Here is a 21,383-nt window from a genome sequence, read left to right on the forward strand (position 1 = left end):
CTTCATTGCCTAATTAGAACCGCGGGGCCTTGGAGGGGGGCCATGTGTAATTACCTCGCTGGGCTTTGGCCAGGGCATGGTGAGAGAGCTACACCTGCCAGACCAGCCAGACCATTGCTAGTGGCCACACACGGTCATGGAGACACGGAAGAATGCCATTCGTTTAAATCACCCGTGGGGCTCCTTTGGCACCCAGGGCTTCCATGGTGCCTGTCCAAGAATTAACTAGCCCTGGGTCTGCTTAATGGGGGGGGGGAGGGGGGCGGGGAGGGCAAAAGAACACACCCCTGTCATCCTTGGCAAAAGTACTTTTTCCTCCAAGCCTCTCGTAATATGGCATAGTCAGAAGGCCAGATGCTTTGAGTGGGGCTCTGGCTAAGGGGCGGGCTTGAGAGGAGACCCTCACTTCCGAGTGGTTAAAGGGAATGCAGGGCTCCAAGTAAGGGGCGGGGCTTGTCATGGGGCGGGGCTTCAGCTGAGAACTGCTTATCTGAGTGGTTGAAGGCCAGGCGGAGCTCCGAGCGAGGGGCGTGACTCGCTGCAGGGGCGGGGCTTGAGGTGGGGCCGGGCTTGAGCAGAGACCCTCACTGGCTTGGGGAAGAGGAAGGCGGGGCCCGAGGAGGGGGCGGGCCGGTGACGTCAGCGGCCGCCGGCCCCGGGAAGACGCCAAGATGGCGGCGAGCAGCTCTTCCGGCTTCGCACAGGGCGCCGGCCCGCAGTCCAGGTAAACGGCCCGCCCTCCCTCGCGGCGCGCGCCGGCCCTGCCCCAGGAGGACCGCGAGGCGAGGAGGCGGCGGCGGCGTGGTCGGAGCCGGCGGGCTGCCAGGCGGGCTGCGGCCGAGATGGCCTCGGAGCCGACGGTCAGGGAAGCGAGGAGGGGGCTCCTGACGTGGGAGGGTCCTCGGGCCTGTGGGGCTGGAGCACCGTCAACGGCCGGGGGAGCCCGGGAGGTACCTGGGCGGGCGGGGAGGGCGGAGGGCGCCGACCCCTGAGGGACGGACGGGCCTCCCAGGTGGGGGGGGCGGAGGGCGCAGGCCCCTGACACGACCCCTGAGGGACGGAGGGTGCAGACCCCTGAGGGACAGACGACCCCTGAGTGTCGGACTGGCCTCCCGGTGGGGGGGGGCGGAGGGCGCAGGCCCCTGACGGACAGACGACCCCTGATGGACAGACGACCCCTGACGGACAGACGACCCCTGATGGACAGACGACCCCTGACGGACAGACGACCCCTGAGGGACGGACTGGCCTCCCGGTGGGGGGGGGGCGGAGGGCGCAGGCCCCTGAGGGACAGACGACCCCTGAGTGACGGACGGGTCTCCCGGTGGGGGGGCGGGGGGACCCCGATGGGGGAGGAGGAGGAGGAGGTGGAAGGGTGCCTGGGAGGCAGCAGTCCAGCTGGTGGGGCGAGGACCGACCCCTGTGGAGAAGGCAGCCCTTCCTGGTGCCTGCGGAGGCCGAGGGGAGCCACCCCCTAGCGAGGGCACAGAGGACAGACCCGGAGGCCCGGCTGGGCTGGGGTGGTCTTGGAAGTCAGCTGGAAGGGAACCCGGAGGAAGTCAGCGCGCGGTTGGGAGGTTGCTGAGACCCGATTGAGGGAGGAGCAAACTCGGGGTCCTGAGACCCAGTGGGAGTGGGGCACCTGGGGTTTGCAGGGAAGGGGGCCCTCGGGGAGAGGGGGCTGAGCCGTTGAAACCAGCGGAGGTGTTTAGGTGTGTAAGAGCCGGGGGAGGTGGGGACCCAGGAGTTTGGGGGGATAGGAGCCCAGAGGAGAGATGGCAGGGGGTAGCGGGCAGGAGGGTTCTACTGGGGGCGAAACACACCACAGCCAGTTCTCCAGGGCCTCTCACTGCTGCAGCTCTGCTGCCCCCTGCCTGTCACCCGAGTCACACAGCCAGGGCTTGCAGCTCCAGGGAAAGGACCCTGACCTGTCATTTTCGTGTACCACCCTGTTTCCAACTGGCAGCCTGGTAGAACCTCTTGGGCCAGTGTCGCAGCCTCTTTGGAGCCCACTACCCACGTTAACTGCCCTTGGGCACCTCAGAGACAATTGTTCCCTGAGCCTGGGGCCTCTGCCACATGTTCACAAGTGTCCGAGCTGCTGGGAGCTGCTGCCAGCCAGTGTTCTGGTCCTGTACAGTGGAATGTGGGTCCTGGGCCAGCGTCTGTGCGCCCGTGGGCTCCCTCTCATGGAGTTACAAGGAGAGGCCAGTCAGGGCCTGGAAACAGGCCCGGGAGTCAGCATGCCCCCATGTTTTCTGCACCCCAGGGCTTCCCCGTCAGGCCTGGCTAGCCGTGCTTCTCTCAAGGGAGAGTGCTTGGCTGCCGTTTTCCTGGGATGGACCTTTTTCACTCTTCTTTTCTGTTTTCCTTGTGCTCAGTGGCAGTCTGAGGGCCAGGGCCCGGGCTCGGCCAGCCTCCTGGCTGAGGCTGTGCGCTCCTGGCAGCACTGCCCCACCTGCCCGCCAGCTCTTCCTTTTCCTTCTCTCTCCAGTGCTTCCCTCATTCCCATGGGCACAGTCCCTTGATTGTTGGGCTATTGGCATGGCCTGCCAGGAGAGCAGCTGAGTGTTTAGGCTGGTAAAATAGGTCACTGCTGAGGTCAGCAGTTGTTTTTGTTTTGATTTGCGTTAATGGACTTACACATTTTAGTGCTGCTCTTTTCTGTCCTGTGGTGCTCCGGCAATGCGACGTACACATAGCCAAGAATGTGACACTGTCATCAAATGTCCAATGTCGTTAGAATGGTCTCTGCGAGAGGGTTATTCTTCAAAAAAAGAATAAATATTAACTAAAGCTGAAAGTATTGTGGGAAGCAAGATTATGTACATTACTTGAATGATCTTAAGTTGCCTCAGCCCTCTTCTTTTGGGGGAAGCCACTTTGTCTTGGAAATTTGAGCTGCTTTTAAAATATGTGTTTCTTATATAATGTGCCATAGGAAAGCTGACTGGACCCCAGGTGCTGTGAGTCCCACTCTGCGGCAGTCCTTGGACAATAGTATTTACAATGCCTGTGTTGTGACTTGCCCCAGCAGAGGCAGCAGTACTCCTTTGGAGCTCTGAGAGGGTTTTCTTGGCTTGTAAAGCTGATGACCACGGCCTTGGATGGGGCTGTTCCTTGCACGGTCATCCATAAATAGGGCTGGGGTCTGGACCGTTCTTTAGTTGTCAGTCAGCATTGCCTGTGTGTTTGCAGTTACTTGTTGATATTATCTTTTTTTAACTGGTGTTGGGGTTGGAACCCAGTTATGTTATGACATGTTATGCAGGCACTGTACTGCTGAGCTGCACTTCTCTTTAAAAATAAAGTTTATTTTGAGATTGGGTTTCCCTAAGTTGCCCAGGTTGGCCTAGAACTTGTGATCCTCCTCCATCAGTTTCCCAAGTAGCTGGGATTTCTCATGTGGCTACCATTGGCATTGCTTATCATTTCGTTATTTTATGTAGCTTGGAGTCACAGTGCTTTTCACAGTTAGGACTGCAGGTATTCAGAATGAAGGAGTAATCCTGTGTGACTCCAACCATGCTTTTGTCAGCTCAGGGGTGCTGCTTAGTGGTGAGGCCAGGGGCTGCTGGGGACACCCCATCTATGTTTAAGTCTTGTGGGTTATGAGATGTGCAAAGCTGGATGGGCTGTATGCTGGGCTTCCCTCCAAGACAGTGGCAGGCAGGCCAGCTCTGTTGCCTCCTGGAGCAGTTTTGTTGAATTCCCACTGGGATCTCGCAGTCGGCTACCTTTGTTTTACACACTCCCACCTGTGGTTCTGGGATTGAGCCCAGGGGTGCCTACCACTGAGTTAAACTGACAGCCCCTTTTTTATTTTATTTTAGAGAGTGTCTTGCTAAGTTGCTGAGGCTGGCCTTGAACTTGGGATCCTCCTGAGCAGCTGGAATTACAGGCATGACTACTGTATCTGACAAAAAAAGTACATTTTTAAAGAAGACTTATTGCATGACCAAATTATGCTATCTCAGACCCTATCACAAGTGAATTGAATGTTTTTACAAATTTTCAGGGCTGAGGATGTAGCTCAGTGATAGAGTGCTTGCCTAGCATATGCCACACCCCTGAGTTTTATCCTCAGCACTGCAAAAAAAAAAAAAGTTTTTCAAGTATAGATTTTGAATTTTTATTTTATCCATTTTAGAATCAAAAATAAATTCCTAAACATTGGGATAAAAGTAAACTCCTAAGAGATCCTTTAAATTCCCAAACATATTCTCTGTTTCTGAATTTTTATAATCTTCTTTTAAATTTTTTTATAGTTGTAGATGGACAGAATGCCTTTATTTTATTTTTATATGGTGCTGAGGATTGAAACCAGGGCCTCGCACATGCTAGGGAAGCGCTCTGCCACTGATGATCATTATCATCCTCATCATCATCATCATCATCATCATCATCATTAGTGGTGCTGAGGGGTGCTTTGCCACTGAGCCACATCCCACTCCTTTTTGTTTTTTATTTTGAGACAGGGCCTTGCTAAGTTGCTGATGCTGTCCTTGAACTTGCAACCCTCCTGCCTCAGCCTCCCGGGTCACTGGGATGACGGGCGTGGCCACTGTGTCCAGCTGTAAAAGCATTTTCTCATGACTCTTGGAATCAGTGTTTGCCATGAATGTAGCCTGACAGGGGCCAGAGGTCACCTCAACCAGTCAGCCACACATGGGGTGGGAGACCAGGTGGCAGGACTTGGTTTTTAGGTGGAACCCTCCCACACCAAAAGACCAGCACCAAGCAGAGCTCTGCAGAGTTCAGGAGTCTGCCTTGTGGAGGCCGGGCTGGCGGAGGTGGGGTTGGCAGAGGTGGGGCTGGAGTCTGCCTTGTGGAGGCCGGGCTGGCGGAGGTGGGGTTGGCAGAGGTGGGGCTGGCCAGGGCGGTGTCGTGGCCCCATCTGCTCATAAAGGGAGCCTGCGTAGCACAGGCACAGGAAGAACCCTGTTCCTGCCGCTATAGTTACTTGGGAGGGCTCTGAGGATGTCTAGTTTGTGTTTTGAGGTTTGGGCCAGTTTTGGTTGTCATCATGCTCTAAATTGGGGTCTCACTATGTTGCTGAGCCTGGCCTTAAACTCACGGTCCTCCTGCCTCAGCCTCCCCAGTAGCTAGGATGACAGGCATGTCCACCACGCCAGCTTACTTCCCTTCCCTAAGGTAGGTGCGAGGTGCCCGAGGCACCATGTTCCCACCCTGGCAGCCCACCAGGTGCTGCTGGTTGTCCCCGGATATCCGGGGCTCCAGACGAGTGCTGCCAGTCACACACCCTACACCATCTATCTGCTCTTTGCTCCGGGTGGTGTCCTGTGGTCTTCTCTTGGGTGGACCCTCAGCCGAGGTGTTGGTTTAGTGGGTGCTTTGCCCTGACTAAGGCGACTTGGGCGTCTGCGGCACTTGCTTCCTCTGCTGTTCTGTTGACCGTGCCCCAGGGCAGCTCTTTGTCCCTGCTGGCTGAGACTGGAGAGGCTTCCTCCAGCTCTGTTGGCTTCTGGCCCCTTGGATGGTTGCTCCTGGAGCAAAGCTGATCCCACCTTCGGTGCCTGGGCTGAATGTTCTGGAAGGCCATCAACTAGCTTTGATTTTGAACGCAGTGGTTCCTTCTAGGGCCACTGTCCTCTGTGGAGCTTCCTTATAGGTGCCCTGGCGACCGGCTTGGCTTGTCACTTCCTTCCCACAGCAGAGGTTCCATGCTTGGGGGGCCGCAGAGCTGCTGCTGCTGCTCCCCAGGAGGTTTCCCACCCCCCACAGGCAGGAGAGCAGTGAAGCCACACCTGACCCCCTCACCGCTCCTGAGACCTGAGATGTCCGAAGCAGTTGAAAGGCATCACTTTGTTGAATGGCTCGGCTGGAAGCTCTTCACCTGCCTGCTCCTCGGCCACGCCTGCGCCCTCCCTCCTGCCCAGCCAGCAGGGTCAGGGAGCCTCGCTCCACAGTGCGTGACTGACGATCACCACAGGGCCACCCTGTGAGGCACCTTCCTTCAGCAGGATGGAAGAGAAACCCAGGGGCTGCTGCCAGACAAGCCTTGCCCCCTGAGAGGCTTGGGCACAGCCCTAGAACGTGGACGGGGCTCTGTCCCAAGGGGCCAAGCTGGCCCTGATGTGGAGCTGGATTCTGACCGCAGCTTCAAGTCGGTTGCGGACAGGGCGGGTGGTAAAGCCTCTGTTACCTTGGAACAGCTCGAGATCTCTGTAGTGCGCCGGCATGTTTTCCAGGGGCATCTGGGTTTGTAGTGGGGGTTTCACCTGGAGACACACATAAGGCTTTCACAGTAAAAGAAAAGAAAATGCCAGTTCTGCTAAGCCTCGCAAGCACACTGTCCAACAGGCAGGCTGGGTGTGGCTCAAGCACTGAGGCCTGGGGTCCCGTCCCAGCACCAGAAATGAAACAAAAGTATATGGTGTGTTTCACACATAAAGCCCCTGAGAACAGGAGTACAGTCAAATAGCGCCTGGGCTGTAGAATTCGACCTCACTGCCAATAAAGCAGACCTGAGGCCCCCTGGGCAGCAACCGTGGGGCCTCGCTCGTGCTGCCCTTGACCTTGGCCTCCAGCCTTGCACAGTGCACCCACTGCACCCCGAGCTGCTTCCTTCCAAGCTCAGCATGCAGGAGCCAGGGTTTCCCTCAACAGTCCTGAAAGATGGGTGTGCTTGATGCCCAGGTCTCCGGCTGCCTGTGCTGGCCTCTCACCACTGGGGGGCCCTAGGAGGAGGGTGCTAGAGAGGCCAGCAGCGGAAGAGCTGTGTCCCCAAGTTAAGAGCCTCAAAGCAAGAATCACTGAGGTGGCTCAGCCCTGGGATTCTGGGAGAATCTCTTCCTTTGGGTTTTCATGTCTTGGACTCTGTCTTCTGTGTTTCCGTGTGCTCCCACTGAGATGTTCTTTGGAAGCCATATCCAGCAGAATCATCATTATTTGCCACTGGAAGGACATGTCCTCCTTCCTGATGGTCCCTGGGCATCCCACCACTGGCCTTGACCTTGGGTTCCACCCTGCATTTTGATGCCTGTTCTTCCCTCAGGGTCTTGGTCCCTTGAGAACAAGTAAGAGCATGTCAGGAGAGAGGCCGGGTGGGGGACGTCTCTGGATGAGGCCCGTCCATCCTCAGGACCTCGATGTCTCCAGGAATTCAGTGAACTGTGAGCAAAACTGTATCAATGGGTCTTGCCGCCTTTGTGTTCTAAATCTAATCTGGAATGCGTGCCCTCCCTCTGCCCCAGCAAACATTCAGAGCAAAGAGCCACCCAGAGACCACAGCCCAGGGCCCAAGGACAGAAGCCCAGGGAGGATGGGAGAGCGGGCATCAATGGAGTTGGGCTAAAATACCAGTTTTCCTCCACCAGTGGTGGCCGGAGCATGTCCAGCTTCCTGCCTGAGCTCCCACCCCCAGGTTGGTCCCCAGCCCAGGCACTGCTGTCATGGAGACAGTGGGCAGCAGCACTGCAGTGCTGGGTGGCTGTCTCTGAGCAACAGGTGGTTCCAGCAGCAGCAGCAGCAGCAGGAGACCTGCTCATGGACCGAGGGCGGCTTTATAGGGCGAAGCTGCAACGTCGCCAGTTCCTGGGCCTCACAAGCTGTTTGCTCTCACACCAGCTGTGTGTGAGCGGGCGGCCACTGTTTAAAGGCTGGCCGGTTTCACAGTGAGTCTTGAGTCCCAGCAGTGCTTCACCCGGGCAGCTCTGGCCACCCTGGACACACAGTGCACCAGCCCCAAGCTGGCCCAGGGGCACGGAGTCCTCCTTCAGTGGTCTCACTGTCCCAGCACCAGGTCAGCTATTCCTATTTCACAGGTGAGTAAACGGAGGCAAGAAAGAGTATGGCCAGCCCAAGGCCCTGCAGGCCACTCCAGATTCCACACCCTCTGCTGACCATGCTCCCCGCAGTGCCTCGGCCCCAAATCCTCTTGGCGCACACCAGAACCACTGGAGTCGTCAACTCTCCCATCCCTTCTTGCACCTGCAGCATTGCTCTATGGACTAGGGTTATGCGGGAAGCCAGCGCCTGAGGAGGGGTCACATCACAGTCTGATCATTTGAAGAGGTGCAGAGACCCTGGCCCGGGAGCACTGCCTCCTCCCCCGGGTGAGGCCACAGCAGAAAAGCCCTCACCAGCCTCTGTCAGCTCCATGCCTTGACCTTGGGCTCCAGTCCCCAGAACTGTGAGCAATAAACCTCTGTGCTTTACAAGTCCCCAGGCTGTGTCTGTTGGAGGTGTGCACAGTGACTGAGATACTGTCCCTGGTGACTCAGTGGGCTCCTTGTGCCCCAGGCAGAGGGACTAGTTTGCAGATGGAAGCTGTGCAAACTCTTTGCCATCTCTAGAGAGCCACCAGCCCCAGAGGGGCCTCTCCTTGGTCGGCCAAGCACCATGAGATGCAGAAAATAAAACATGACTACCACAGGGAGGCGGGCTTTCCCGTGGGCACCACCTTCAGGGACACCCTCTCCCCAACACCCTCTTGCCCCTGCCTGGACCAGGCAGGGGTTAAGGGTCTCCCTGCTCTTCCTTGTGACTTCCTGACTGTGCCTGCACCTTCCTGAGTCCCCAGCTTTGGCTCTCTGGGTGTCTGACTCTGACTCAGTGTCACCACCCTCCCCTCAGACCTTGGAGATTGTCCCCAGGGCATCTCTCCAGAGGTGTTCCAGCAGCTACCCTCACTGGTCTGAGTTCACAGCTGGTGCCCTTGGTCTTGGCCATGCACTCCTACGTCCAGCTCAGCCCAGGCCCAGTCCCGAGCTTCGACTTTATATGGTTGTCAAAAGAGTGAGAGCAGGTGCACAGCCAATCACGTGGCCTGCAGCTCTGGGAATGTGTGCCCTGGGCAGGAGTGGCCAGCCCCAGCTCAGGCCCCAAGCGCTCTTCCTCCATAAGCCACTTAGGCCACCAGTGCAGGGCTGGCCTTTTGGGCACCCGCACCCTAGTCCTTTGAGCTCCAGGGGCCTACTGCCCTGATAGGCTTCCTGCCTCCATATAAGTCTCCTGTGGCTGCTGTAACAAATAGCCACACACTCAGGGGCTCAGAAATCCAAAATGGAGCTGGGTGCAGTGATGCACACCTATAATCCCAGTGGCTCTGGAGGCTGAAACAGGAGGATTGTGAGTTCAAAGCCAGCCTCAGCCTCAGCAATGGTGAGGCACTAAGCAGCTCAGTGAGACCCTGTCTCTAAGTAATATACAAAATAGGGCTGGGGAGTGGCTCAGTGGTCGAGGGCCCTGAGTTCAATCCCCGGTACCCCCCGTCCCCCCCAAAAAAAAAAGAAATCCAAATGTGTCTCTCTGAGGTAAAACCAGGGTGTGGGCAGGTCTTCCCACCTCTTCCCCTGCCGGAGCCGGGCATCCCTTGGGCTGTGGCCCCATCACTCTACCCCCAGTGGCAGGACCACAAGCCTGGGCACTACCTGGCCCTGTTTCCTCTCCCTCTAGCCCCTCCTGTGCTGGGCTGCCCTGGCCCCCTCTGGGGCTCTTGGCTTCTGCTTTTGCCCCTGCCCTGTCCCAGTCCCTTGTCGCCCTGCTCTGCATGGAGCTCCCCAGGTGGCTCCGAGTGGAGGCCGCAGGCTGTGGCTGCCCCGAGGCGACCCGTTTCCTCTGGCCTCTCCAGCTCTGCGCTTCTCCTGCAGCAGGCCAGCTGCCCACCTCCAGCCTTGGTGCAGTTCTGCCTGCGCAGCGGCACCTTTGCATCTGGCCGGGCAGCGGCCAGCACATGTCCCTGGACTGGTCGTGCCCACCACTGCTGCCAGGGCTTCTCTTCCTTCCCCTCAGATCTCACACAGACTGCTCTCAAGCGCCACCAGCAAAAGCAGAGTCGCCTTACAGTTCCCTTCAAGGCCTGGGTCGAGTCTCCTCTAGCTGGCCCCAGGTGGCTCCCTCCACTCTCCGTTCTGTTCTTCACATGCAAACAGCTGAGGGTTAAAACAGCAGCCAGCAGGCCAGCCTGTAGGAGACACTGTACCCAGCCGGGTCAGGAGCCCTTCCCTCGCCCTGCGCAGGGCTTCTTCCTGTCCCACTGAATCTCGTGCTTCTTTTGAGTTTCCTTGCTTTCTCTCATCTTCCCTGAGTGCCTTGCATGGTGTGTCACCTTCCTTCCTGTCACTAACAAATACCTGATGACCAGCTTAAAGAGGACAGGGGTTTTGCTCAGTTTGGGAGGTGGCAGGCCGTGGTGGGCAGGCCTGCTGCTCTGGGCCTGTGGTGAGTGGCACAGCTTGCAGGGAGCCCGTGGTGCCCCAGACCATTCTCTTAGTGGCCAGGGAACCCAGAGAGCATCTCATAGTCCCCTGCAGGGCCACACCTCCAGGGTCCCAGGCCTCCCACCAAACCCAGCTCTCAGGCTCCTCCATCTCCCAGCTGCACCTCCTTGGGCCAGGCCTGCAACACAAGGCCTCTGGGGACAGTCCAGGCCTAGCTGCAGCATCAGATCCTTATGCTGATAGAAATCCCCCAGTTCTGCATCCTCATTGGGTGAACAGGGCCTTGGCCTTAGATGGACAAGGGCTAAGCCCTGATGCCCAGACACCTGCTTCCCCGACTCATTTCAAATTATTATTTTTTTTTTATGCCAAGGATTGAACTCAGGGGTACTTCCCTTGAGCCACATCCCTAACCCTACTTTATATGTTATTTGGAGACAGGGCCTCACTGAGTTGTTTAGTGCCTCATGTTTGCTGAGGCTGGCTTTGAGGCTGAAAATCCTCCTGCCTCAGCTTCCTGAGCTATTGGGATACAGCGTGGCCACCACACCCGCCTACTTTAATGTTTTAAAACTTCCAAAACAATAATTAGTTAGAACTGAAGACTTTATACAGAGTGCCTTTTAAAAAATTATGAATGTAGATGACTGTCCTTTTCACAAGTATTTTCCCACATTTTTTATTCGTGTGTTCTCATGGCTCATGACGGTGGATTTGTTGTCACACTCTCCACGCACACCAGGCGACAGGAGCGTCCCCCAGAGCTTCCTCTTCCCCCAAAAGATACTTTCAAAAATAGCTTTCTTGAGACATAACTCACTGCACAGTCCACCCTTTTAAAGTGCAGGAACAGTGGCTTTCTGACATTCATGGGGTTATCACCCATCACCTCTAACTCCAGAACATTCTGTCATCTTAAAGGAAAACCCACACCATGAGCAGTGTCCTGTCCCTCCCCAGCCCTGCAGACACAGCCTTACCCATTGGGCCTGGTTCACCCCGCACAGTGGGTGGACTGGGTTCCTCCTCTTCGTGCCATCACGGCCCCTCCTCCTCCTCCTCTGCTGGCAAAATGTGTTTACTATGAAATTTGTTGCCTAGCCTGGGCAGGTGCTGCTGGATCTGCCCTAGTGACAGGGCCTTTCTACTCAGGCTCAAGCCAAGGTGACCCCAGGCAAATCCATTGGGCCAGTGCCTTTGGCAAGGAATGGGGCACAGCCAGAGCTCACAGCCCTTGGATTCCTCAGGGGACCCAGGAAAAAGCCAAGGAACTGCAAGAAGGGAGCGAAGGTCAGCGTGACTGCTGTGGGAAGCTGAGGAGGTGGAGGCCTCGGGGCCTGTTCCTCCCCAGGCCTAGGCCCTCAGCCTGTCCCACCCCCCGCTCCCGTGTCCTGCCCTCCCCTTCCAAGTGTCTCCCCGGCAGCTCTGCACACCAGGCCAGGCCAGCCCCCCTGCCTCGGCCCTGCAGCCCAGGAGCTTCCAGTCACGACAGCCACATGTGTCCCCAGACATGGCCCAGGGTCCCTAGGGCAGGATTTCCCTGTGACACTCCTGCTCTGAGGTCCTGGGCCTGGCAGCCACAGGGCTGAACCCTGATTTCCTGCCCAGCTGAAGCAAGGCGTGGAGGACTGGCTGCTGCTGCCCCGGCCAGGCCTCCCTGCAGCTCTCGGATCTCACTGCCTGCACCCAGGCGTCCTCATGCCCTCCCAGGGCTGGCAGACTGCAGCAGAAGTGACTCTGCCCTTCCTGAGCCTGGGCCTCCAGGGGCCTGGCCTGCATCCCCCTTGGAGTACCCAGCATGTGAGTGACCCAACCTGGCCCCTGGAGGAGGAGAGCCACCATGGCCCATCTGGCAGCTGCCGCCTGAGATGCAGGAGGGAGCCCCGCCCAGGCTGCCTGCAGAGGCTGGAGCAGCAGGGACCACAGGCCTCGCTGGCCACCGTGGCCAGCTTGAGCTGCAGCAGCACAGCAAATGGGCTGCCGAGCGCTGGGCCAGCATTGGGTTTAGATGCTGAAGTGTGCTCCTCAGGCCACCCGCTGTCGTGAAAGCACACCCTTTGACTCTTTCCAACCATTCCAAAATGGAAAAGCTCTCTTACCTGGGGCCCTGCGAAAACAGGCTGCAGTTTCAGTAAAGAAACAACTGCCACAAACCAGCAGCCCCTGGCCCTTCCACTCTCCTCTCCCTTCCTGCCTGGGCCCCCTGGGCATAGCTCTCAGGGAGAGGCAGCGACCCTGGTGGCCCAAGGGCGGCTTCGCTGCGCATGACAGTTACTCAACATGAGATGGGCCAAGAGTTCCCTTTTTGGGTCTCCATCACTGCCTCGTCACCACCAGCGCTCCTGACACTTGGCTGTCCCGGCCTGTGGTGGGCGTCTCAGCCCTGGCTGCCTGGGGGCGGGCTCTGACTGACCTGTGAGTCCTGTTGGCACTCCCCCACTCCCTCCAGCTTGGCCCCAGGGTGTCTCCCCGAGGGTCCTGCAGCCCTGGCCTTTCACTTCTCACTTCAGCAGCCTGGTCATGGCAGTCTTAGTCAGCTGGGCCTCTGTGACAAACTCCTGCAGAGTGGGTGGCTGCAGCAGCAGACCTTTATTTCCTGCAGTCCTGGAGGCCGCAAGCCAAGATCAAAGCGTGGGCAGGGCGGGTTTGTCCCACGGCCTCCTCTTGGCTTGCAGATGGTGGCCGCTTGCTCTCCGTCACTGTAACGACATACCTGACGTAATTAACTTAAAGAGTGCAGGTTTCCTTCCGCTGTAGTTGGAGAGGTTTCGGTCATGATGGGGGCCTGGGCTTTTAGGTGTGTGGCAAGGGGCACATCATGGAGGGAACTTATGACCGCAGACCCGCTTACCTCATGAGCCAGGGAGCAGACGAAGGCGGTCTGGAGACTTGGCTGTGGTGGACCATCGCCCTGGCACGTGTGAGGCAATTAAAAAAAAAAGGAAGAAGGGGGGTCACCAACCCCTTCTAAGGCACATCCCAGTCCTGCAGACCCCCACCAGCCCACTTCTTAAAGCCTCTCCACCTCCCTAGGGCACCACTGGGACCCAGTCTCCACACCTCGCAGTCTCCTTCCCGCGTGGCTGGCGTGGCCTTTTTGCCTGTGCCTTCTCCAGGCCTGTGGGGCCAGACCCCAGCCTGTGGCCTCAGGCACTCTTTATCAGCTCTTTAAAGAGCACATCTCCAAATACCGTCGCCCTGGGCTCAGGGCTGGGGTCTGTCTGACTCTGGAGGGCACAGGTCTGTCCGCAGCTCCTAAAACGGCTCACATCCTGTCACGGGACCCGGTGGCTCCCTTTGCTTCCTGGATTAATCTAGGAGCCCTGAGCCGTAGTTTCTCTGTGCAGCTGGCAGCCACTAGGGCTGCTTCTGTGTTTTGGCTGCTGTCAATCACACTGCTGTCGACATGGCTGTACATCCATGTCCCCCTTGCTTTGGGATGACACCTGGGCAGGAGCTGCTAGCTCACCTGGGCAGTCTGTCCAGCCCTTAGAGAGCCGCTGGGCATTTTCCATAGTGCTGGCACTTCCCATTCCCATGGGGCTGCTTCTTGGGGTGATGAAAATGTTCTAAAATTAATGTGGTGAAGGTTGCACAACTTCCCAGATGTACTAAAGCCATCACACTTTACACTTTAAATGGCTGAATTGTGTTGGTGTGAATTAGATCTCAATAAAGCTATTATTTTTAATTTTTTGGTGGGTGGTTACTGGAGATTGAACTCAGGAGCACTGGACCACTGAGGCACATCCCAGCCCTTTTTTGTATTTTATTTAGAGACAGGGTCTCCCTGAGTTGCTTAGCGCCTCACCATTGCTGAGGCTGGCTTTGAACTTGCAGTCCTCCTGCCTCAGCCTTCAGAGCCACTGGGGTTACAAGCGTGCGTCACCGTGCCCAGCAGTTGTTAATTTATTTTTTTTAGAGAGAGAGAGACGGACAGAGAGAGAGAATTTTTTAATATTTATTTTTTAGTTTTTCGGTCAACACAACATCTTTTTATTTTAATTTTAAGTGGTGCTGAGGATCGAACTCGGCGCCCCGCGCTTGCCAGGTGAGCGCACTACCGCTTGAGCCACACCCCAGCCCCAGCAGTTGTTATTTTTAAAGACAGTACAGAAATTATAATTTAATGAGGATCAGAGGCTGGGGTTGTAGCTCAGTGGTTGAGCACTTGTCTGACATGCGTGAGACACTGGATTTGATCCTCAGCACCACATTAAAAAATAAATAAATAAATATATTGTGTCTATCTACAACTAAAAAAATTAAAAAATAATAATTTAATGAGGATCAAATTGTTAAAATTATTAAAGTTCCTTGGGTTCTGAAACACTGAGTTGCATATTCTTCCGTGCTTCTCAGAGGTCAGGTGTGATCCCAGGGCCCATGAAGCGCCTTCTGCCTCACCTGGGCACACCAGACCTGCAGTGTGGGAGCGTCATGAGTTTTTGTGCTGCAGTGTCCCCAGCTGCCCAGCAGTGCTGTGAAGGCACCCTCCTCAGTCCTCGGAGAGCCGCCCCAGGCGTGGGCAGCAGGGCCCTGAGCCCCACAGGCATCCCAGAGCCCCACATGGGCAGGGTCTCCCCAGCTTGAGCTGCGGTAGCCACAGAGTAGGCGCTCCTTGGTAGGTGTCGGCAGTGGCCTCGGTGGCCACCACTAGGCACAGGAGTCAAAATCTATATGGAGTAAAGTGAAACAAGGTTTCGAGTCGCTCAGCTGGATTGGCTGCAGTGTGTGTGTGCCCAAGCATGGTGCTGGGGTGGGACCCAGGCCTCGCTCATTCTGGGCAGGCGCCCCCACCACTGCGCCACATGCGGCTCCTGGCCACTGTCCTCATCTGCCTTTGCCCTCTGAGATAAGGAGAGACCTCCAGGGGCTCATCCGAGGGTCTGTGTCTCTGTAGCTGCCAGGCGCTCCTTGAAGAGACGAAGACCTCCCTTGGGGGCACCACCCGGGGAGCATGTGGCCTCTGGCACAATTCACTCTGCTCTTGGGCAGGGTCGGGAGCCAGCAGGAGCACCTGGGGCCAGAGAGCGCTTCAGGGGGCTCCAGAGAAGCAGCCAACAAGGTGCCAGCCAGGGCCACCCGGGCCTGCCCGCGTCCAGCAACCTGAAGGCCCAGCAGTCTGGCACCTGCTGCGAGCCTCGAAGCCAGAGGGACAAAAAGGCAGGGGTGGGGATCTGTCTGGGAAGACCTGGCCTGGAGGGGACATCTGAGTAGCCACCCGCAGGCGGGGGCAATGCTGAAAGGGTTGGGAGGGCCTTGAGCAGGGGGAAGACGCGGAAAGGGTGGGCTTGGAGGGACCCCCTGGCTGCTGGAGGACAGAGAGAGGCTGTGGGGGTGGGGCCGTGGGGCAGGCCCTGCCGGCGGCTCTGCTCCCCTGCTCCTGGTGGAAGCCCCAGGCCCATTCCACGCAGTCTCCCTCGTGGTCTTCCTGCCGGGGCTGAGTCAGCCCAGGCCAACAGCTGACTCGACATACTGTGTCACTGACACAGAGACCTTCTTATGTTTCCCTGAACCATAGAGTGTCACAACTTTGTGGCAGGTGTTAGGAGTCACCTAGAGATGGTCTAAGGTCCGTAGGACCCTGCGGCAGGTCCTGTGCAGATGGCATGCCCCGTAGCACCCAAGTTTTGGTGTCTGCAAGGTCTTGGAACCCCCTCCCTGTGGACACCAAGGGATGGTGTGATCCTTTGTTTGCCCCCGAATTCCTCTCATCTGCCACCTGCCTGCGGGCTCCGCTGTCTCCTGTGATCTGTGTGGCGAGGGCTGAAATCTCTCCTCATCCCTTTCCCTGGTAAAGTCCCCTCCACTTCCACGCCTCCCCTGGTGGGTGACAGAGAGCAAAACAGCACCTGTGCTGGCTTCTCTGCGAGATGGGAGCCCCCCACCCTCCTCCTTGGAGGGGCTCCTGGTGACTGCAGGGCGGACAGTGCTGTCCTCTCTGTGGGGAGCCAGGTGACGTGGATGAGGGCTCACCGGCAGCCGGTTCTCACACAGGAACAGTCCTTGGTGCTAAGGGACCTTCTGCATCTTAACAACCAGGTGGTGAACTGCTCTGTTAAGCCAGATGGCCCCCAATTTAGGGTGATCCAGTCGGGTCTGCCTTGTAGCCCAGCGACGGCACCCTGCGCAGCCGTTCCGCTCTCACTTTGTGTGCGGTGCTCACAGATCACACAGGTCGCGATTCTCCACCCGAATTCCAGCTCTGTGCGGGGCAATCTCGTCCTCGCAGGCTGGCGCTCGGCGGTGGAATCTAGGAGAGGGCTGTGCTAGATGCAATTCCGGGTCACGGTCATCTTCCACTTGGTTTTATCGGCTGCAGTCACTTGGGCATCGAGTGGCATCTACACCGTGAAGTCAGCTGTCTTGGGAGGACACTGATGTTGGGCTCAAAGACGAGCCTCACCAGGGGCTCACCCGGGAAGCAGCAGAATGGGTTTGGTCCCAATGGCCACGAACCCTGCCCTGGTTCCCCTCGGGGTTGTTGAGATGGTTGAAGGGAACTTGAAACTGGGCCTGGGCCCCAGGAAGCTCAGAGGCGCTGGCAGACTCAGAAGGTGTCCCGCTCGGGTTGGCCGCAGTGAGTCGGGTTGCTGGAGTTCCACGTCCGGCTCAGGCGCGCTGAGAACTGCGTCTGATCAGCTCGGGCTTTTGTGATTCCAGCACCCAGCCGCCCCCAGCCTTTCCTCTCCCGGCCTCCGGGGCCAGTTACTCCGTGCAGCCGGCTCCCGGGATGGACCCCTCTCTGAACCTGGCCTTCGCCCCGGCAGCCCAGCCACCCAGCCCTGGAGCCGCCGCAGGGTATGGCTGCTACCAGCCCCACTCTGGCCAGGACCTTGGTTACAACAACCAGCCCCAGGAGCCTGTCCCCGGGCCCACCTCTGCACCCACCTATCAGGTACCCCACTGCCAACGTGGCGGGAGACGTCGTGTGGCATGGATGAGTGTGGTGGACTCCCTCGGACCCCGTCCTGCAGGCCTTGTATGGTCACCTTTCCTTCTAGCACTGTCTGTGAGGTGTGGGAAGGCAGTTGAATTACAGTTCCCTCCCAGGGGGGCAGTCCCCTCCATCAGGGAAGCTGTGCCCGAGGAGATCCTGGGGACAGTGGCTGCTGAGCTGCACCTCCTGCAGGCTGCCCAGCGGAGGGCCTCTCCAGTGCTCTCCCGCCCACAGCCCCTCCTCCTGGTCTGCAGCTTGGGACCTGCAGCTCTCCTGCAGTGCTGTGACCAGTCCTGCCTCCAGCTCCTGCCCCCACCTCATCCCCATCCACATCAGTGAATGACATCACAGGCACCAGAGACCCAGCATGGCACCCATCAAGCCCCTGTCTTTGTCCCTCTCCCTACTCCTCACCAAGGCCTGGGATATCTCCCTCCAAAACCGCCCGCCTTCCAGTAGCCTACTGAAAATCAGTCAACTCTTGGTCACTAGCATCAGCTCCACTAGGGCCGCTGGGTCCACCTCTGTCTGCGCTGTGTCCCCAGTTCCTCTACCAGGGCTTGTCACGGGGCGGAGGGCACGGGGAGTGAGTGACTGAGCTGGGGCCTGTGGGGAGCCTTCCCAGCCCAGGCCCTGAGCTGCTCCCCCTCTCTCCCGCGGAAACCCTCACGCAGGACACTTACAGCTATGGACAGTCGACGGCCACCAGGAGCTACGAGGACAGACAGCACTACGAGGCTGCTGCCCATCAGCCTGGGCCTGAGGCTTCGGACTCGCTCTGCCAGCCAGGTGGGTGTGCAGGGCCCAGGGGCAGGACAGGGGATTGGCACACAGGCGGGATTCACGAGGTTCCACCTGCAACCTTCTAGGAGACCAGGGAGTGTCCCCTGCGTGTCACATAGGCCCCGGTCTCAGCGGGCGGCTAGGCCTGCGAAGAGGGCAGAGAGCTGATGGCTTTCTCAGAGGCACTTTGCGGGATGGAGGGGGCGAGTTCTGTCGGGGAGACACAGGGATAAGGTGGGGTGTGTACGGCCCTTCTCTACCCAGCACCAGAGGGGGAGCCAGAGCTGGAGGCCATGGTGGGCCAGGGTCTCGGGCCTGTCACTGCCAGGTCACTGACAGGGCCTGGGCTCCGGCTTGAACTGCCAGTGAGCTCCAGTCAGCAGCACCCGGCAGGCCCCCAGGACAGTGCCTCTGGGAGAGGGTGGTGGGAGATGGGCCTGACCTCTAGGGACCCGGGAGGCCACAGGAGCACAGGGGTGGGCAAAGCCAACCTCAGCCCCACAACCGGCAGCAACAGCCAGAGCAGAGCCACCAACCTGCCCCATGGCCACGAGCGACTAGAGCCAGGCCTCCATTTGCACCCTAGTTCAGGTCCCCGTCCCCATTGACCCAGACTGCCTGTCCCTCTGTCCCTGTGGTCAACTCTGTTGGGATCGCCCCTCCCCCTCTCGTTTCTCTCCCTCTCAGGACCGAGCCACCCGAGCTATGGGGCGTGTGTGTACTCAGCAGCCAGCGCTTACTACCCTCCGCCGCCCCCCCAGACACAGCCCTCGCCCCCCTCGGGGCCTTCTCAGCAGCTGCAGCCACTGCCACCCCGGCAGCCTTCCCCGCCGCCGTCTGCACCGGTGGGCTCAGTCCCATGGGGTGGCCCAGGAAGCAGCCCTAGGGACAGCTCCGCTGGCAGCTTCCCTGAGAAGTTTCCCAGCAGGCCACCGAGGCCCAAGGTGGGCCCCAGGCAGCCCCAGCTCCACTACTGCGACACCTGCAGGATCAGCTGTGCGGGACCCCAGGTCAGCCTCTGCCCTGTCGAGGGTGGGCACAGGGCAGGGCCACTGCCTGCTGACAGGTCTGCTGGGAACCGTGCACTGTAAAGCGTGCGTTGGCATCACCTCAGCACAGGCCTGCTGGCATCTGGTGGGAGAAGTGGGAGCTGGGCACAGTGCTGAGACCCAGTCCTGATCCCGGGGCTCTCTGCTGTCCCGGGAGGTGAGGTGCAGCCAGTGGAGACACAGGTGTGGCTTCCAACGTGGACAGGGGTGGCGTCCCTTTGCTGGGGGACAAGCAGAGCCACAGGCAGACACAGAGACCTGGGGTGTGTGCCCATGTAGACACACGTGGGTGCCTGTATGTGCTTTTGTGTAGGCGTGTGTGGGTATGAAGACCTGTGCGTGTGCCTGTGTGCTCCTGTGCATGCATGCGTGAGAGAAGGGGAGGATCTCCCTATCACACGGCAGGAGATTGTGGTCTCAACACTCAGAAGTCACCCAGGGAGACTGTGGCCTCCTTCCCTGGAAAGAATCAGACCTCAGGCTCCGTCTTGGCAGAGCACGCAGCCCGAAGGGAGCGCAGAGGCGTGCAGGGGAGCGGAGTCCTAATCAGGCTCTGGAGACTCTAGAGAAGCCCCCAGAAGGTTCCTCAGGCCCCAGGGATGCAGCTGAGGGCACGTGCTGGGGGCCAGGGCAGGCCCCACCCACCTGCCCGCCCCTTCCTTGTTGGGGCTCTCCCAGCGGCTCTGACCCCGCTGGGTTCCCACGCTCTGTCAGAGTCTGGGACAGAACCCCTGAAGCGCGCCCCTACATCGCGCACGCCCTTGGCAAGGCCTGCCTGGCGCACCCCACACCTGGCTTCCATCTCCAATAGAGCAAAAAGGTGAAACCATGGCGGGCTGGCCGGGGGCACGCAGCGCGCCTCTGTGAGGCTCAGGGTGCACGGGAAGGGGCAGCGCGGGACCGGCCTGCGGGGTCAGGCTGTGGCTGGCCACCCCCGAGTGGCACCTGGCTCACAGGAGAGGCCTGGAGGGCCAGTGCTCTTCAGCCAGCGCTCAGCACGCTCGCTCCACGTGGCGGTGCGCGCCTCGCTCCCGCTGCTCTGACGCCTCTCACGAAGCCCACACGACGCCCCAGCCCTCACCCCAGCATCTGTGCAGCGCCCCGACTCAGGAGTCCCGCTTCCACTTGTCCCGTGTGTGTGTTTCTGTGCTCATGTCACCATCCGCGTGAGACCATCCCTCCAGGAGCTTGGAGCATGTTGCTAGCGCCACAGTGTCCCTCGCGCTGCTGTCTCCTACCCATGTCCCTCCCTCACTGTGACAGGGCCATCAGGGTTCTGTGTCACGCAGCCTGGGCCTGCTGTCCAGGGGGAAGCGCAGGGGCGTGCAGGAGAGCGGAGTGACATCCTCATCAGTCTGGGGATTCTGAAGTTCCAGAAAGCATGGGTCCCCAGGGCGCCAGGGCCCCGGAGGGCAGCACTTGTGCATCTCCCTAGTTGTCCAAGTGAGAGAAATGGCTGCACCTCCCAGGCCACCAGGGGACCACGGGCAGGACCCCTGACATCCCCCTCTCCCACCTCCCCCTTCCCTGTCTGTCTCTTCCTTCCTTTTCTTCTGGTCCTGGGGCTTGAACCCAGAGGGCCCCACCACTGAGCCGCACCCAGCCCTGTTTGTTTTACTTGGAGACAGAGTCTCTCGGAATTGCCCAGGCTGGCCTCCACCTTGGGACCCTCCTACCTCAGCCTCCTGAGCAGCTGGGGTGACAGGCGTGGCCCCCACCTGGCTTGACACACCTCTTTCTTATAATGCTCCTGCCCTTCGTCCTCGTAACACATGACATGTTCACGTGTGAGCCCAGCCGTCTGGGGAACACGGTCTCCGTCTGCCTGTGCGTGGAGCTCTGAGCATGTGACATGAAGCCAAACCCCACCCCTGGATGGCAGAGGGGGAGTTGAGGCCGAGGGGGACCATCCCTCCAGGAGCTTGGAGCCAGAGCGAGCCACAGAGACAGGCGTCCGGAGCTCCACTGAGCCACATGACCCAGCTGTGTGGAGACCAGGCGAGGCCTGGGGCAGCTCCGGCTGGAACCCGCCCCGTTCCTCCCCAGCACACCCAGCAGTCAGAGGAGCAAGAAGGAGCAGGAGCAGCCCCTCTAACCTAGTCCTCCCGCAGGAGATGAAGCCCTGGCGGGGTTGGGGGCTCCCCCTGCAGGCTCTCTGCACAGCCCTGCCCTAATTGTGAGGGCACCATGTGCGCCCTGTTGGCTAAGTGACATTCTAACCAGTTTGGGGATTCTGAAGTTCCAGAGAGTTCCCACTCCTGTTCGTTTCCCCTAGAACCTAGTGGTACTGTTCCTTCTGGGGACATTCTCTGCTGCAGGGGCTGGCCCTTGGCGTGGTCAAAGTGTAGGGGGTCAGAGGGCACGTGAGGCGAGGGGCCATGCCGCTTGCCTCCTCTTGGGGCTGCAGGAACCAGCCAGGCACCC

The 21,383-nt window shown here is 58.9% G+C and overlaps 1 protein-coding gene across 4 annotated transcripts in view; it reads left to right on the forward strand.

Moving 5' to 3' along the window:
- Positions 1–660: 660 nt before the first annotated feature.
- The window catches only part of Zfr2 (zinc finger RNA binding protein 2), a 37,250-nt gene continuing 16,527 nt past the window's right edge, over positions 661–21,383 (forward strand). For all 4 annotated transcript variants that reach the window (XM_026404438.2, XM_077796625.1, XM_077796626.1 and 1 more), the window contains exons 1-4: positions 661–724; positions 16,851–17,085; positions 17,802–17,916; positions 18,598–18,920. In XM_026404438.2, the coding sequence (XP_026260223.2) occupies positions 672–724; positions 16,851–17,085; positions 17,802–17,916; positions 18,598–18,920 (726 nt within the window). In that variant the 5' untranslated portion in view covers positions 661–671. The remainder of the gene's footprint in view (positions 725–16,850; positions 17,086–17,801; positions 17,917–18,597; positions 18,921–21,383) is intronic.

This window comes from Urocitellus parryii, chromosome 3, assembly GCF_045843805.1.
Source record: "Urocitellus parryii isolate mUroPar1 chromosome 3, mUroPar1.hap1, whole genome shotgun sequence".
In the NCBI taxonomy this organism is placed as follows: domain Eukaryota; kingdom Metazoa; phylum Chordata; class Mammalia; order Rodentia; family Sciuridae; genus Urocitellus; species Urocitellus parryii.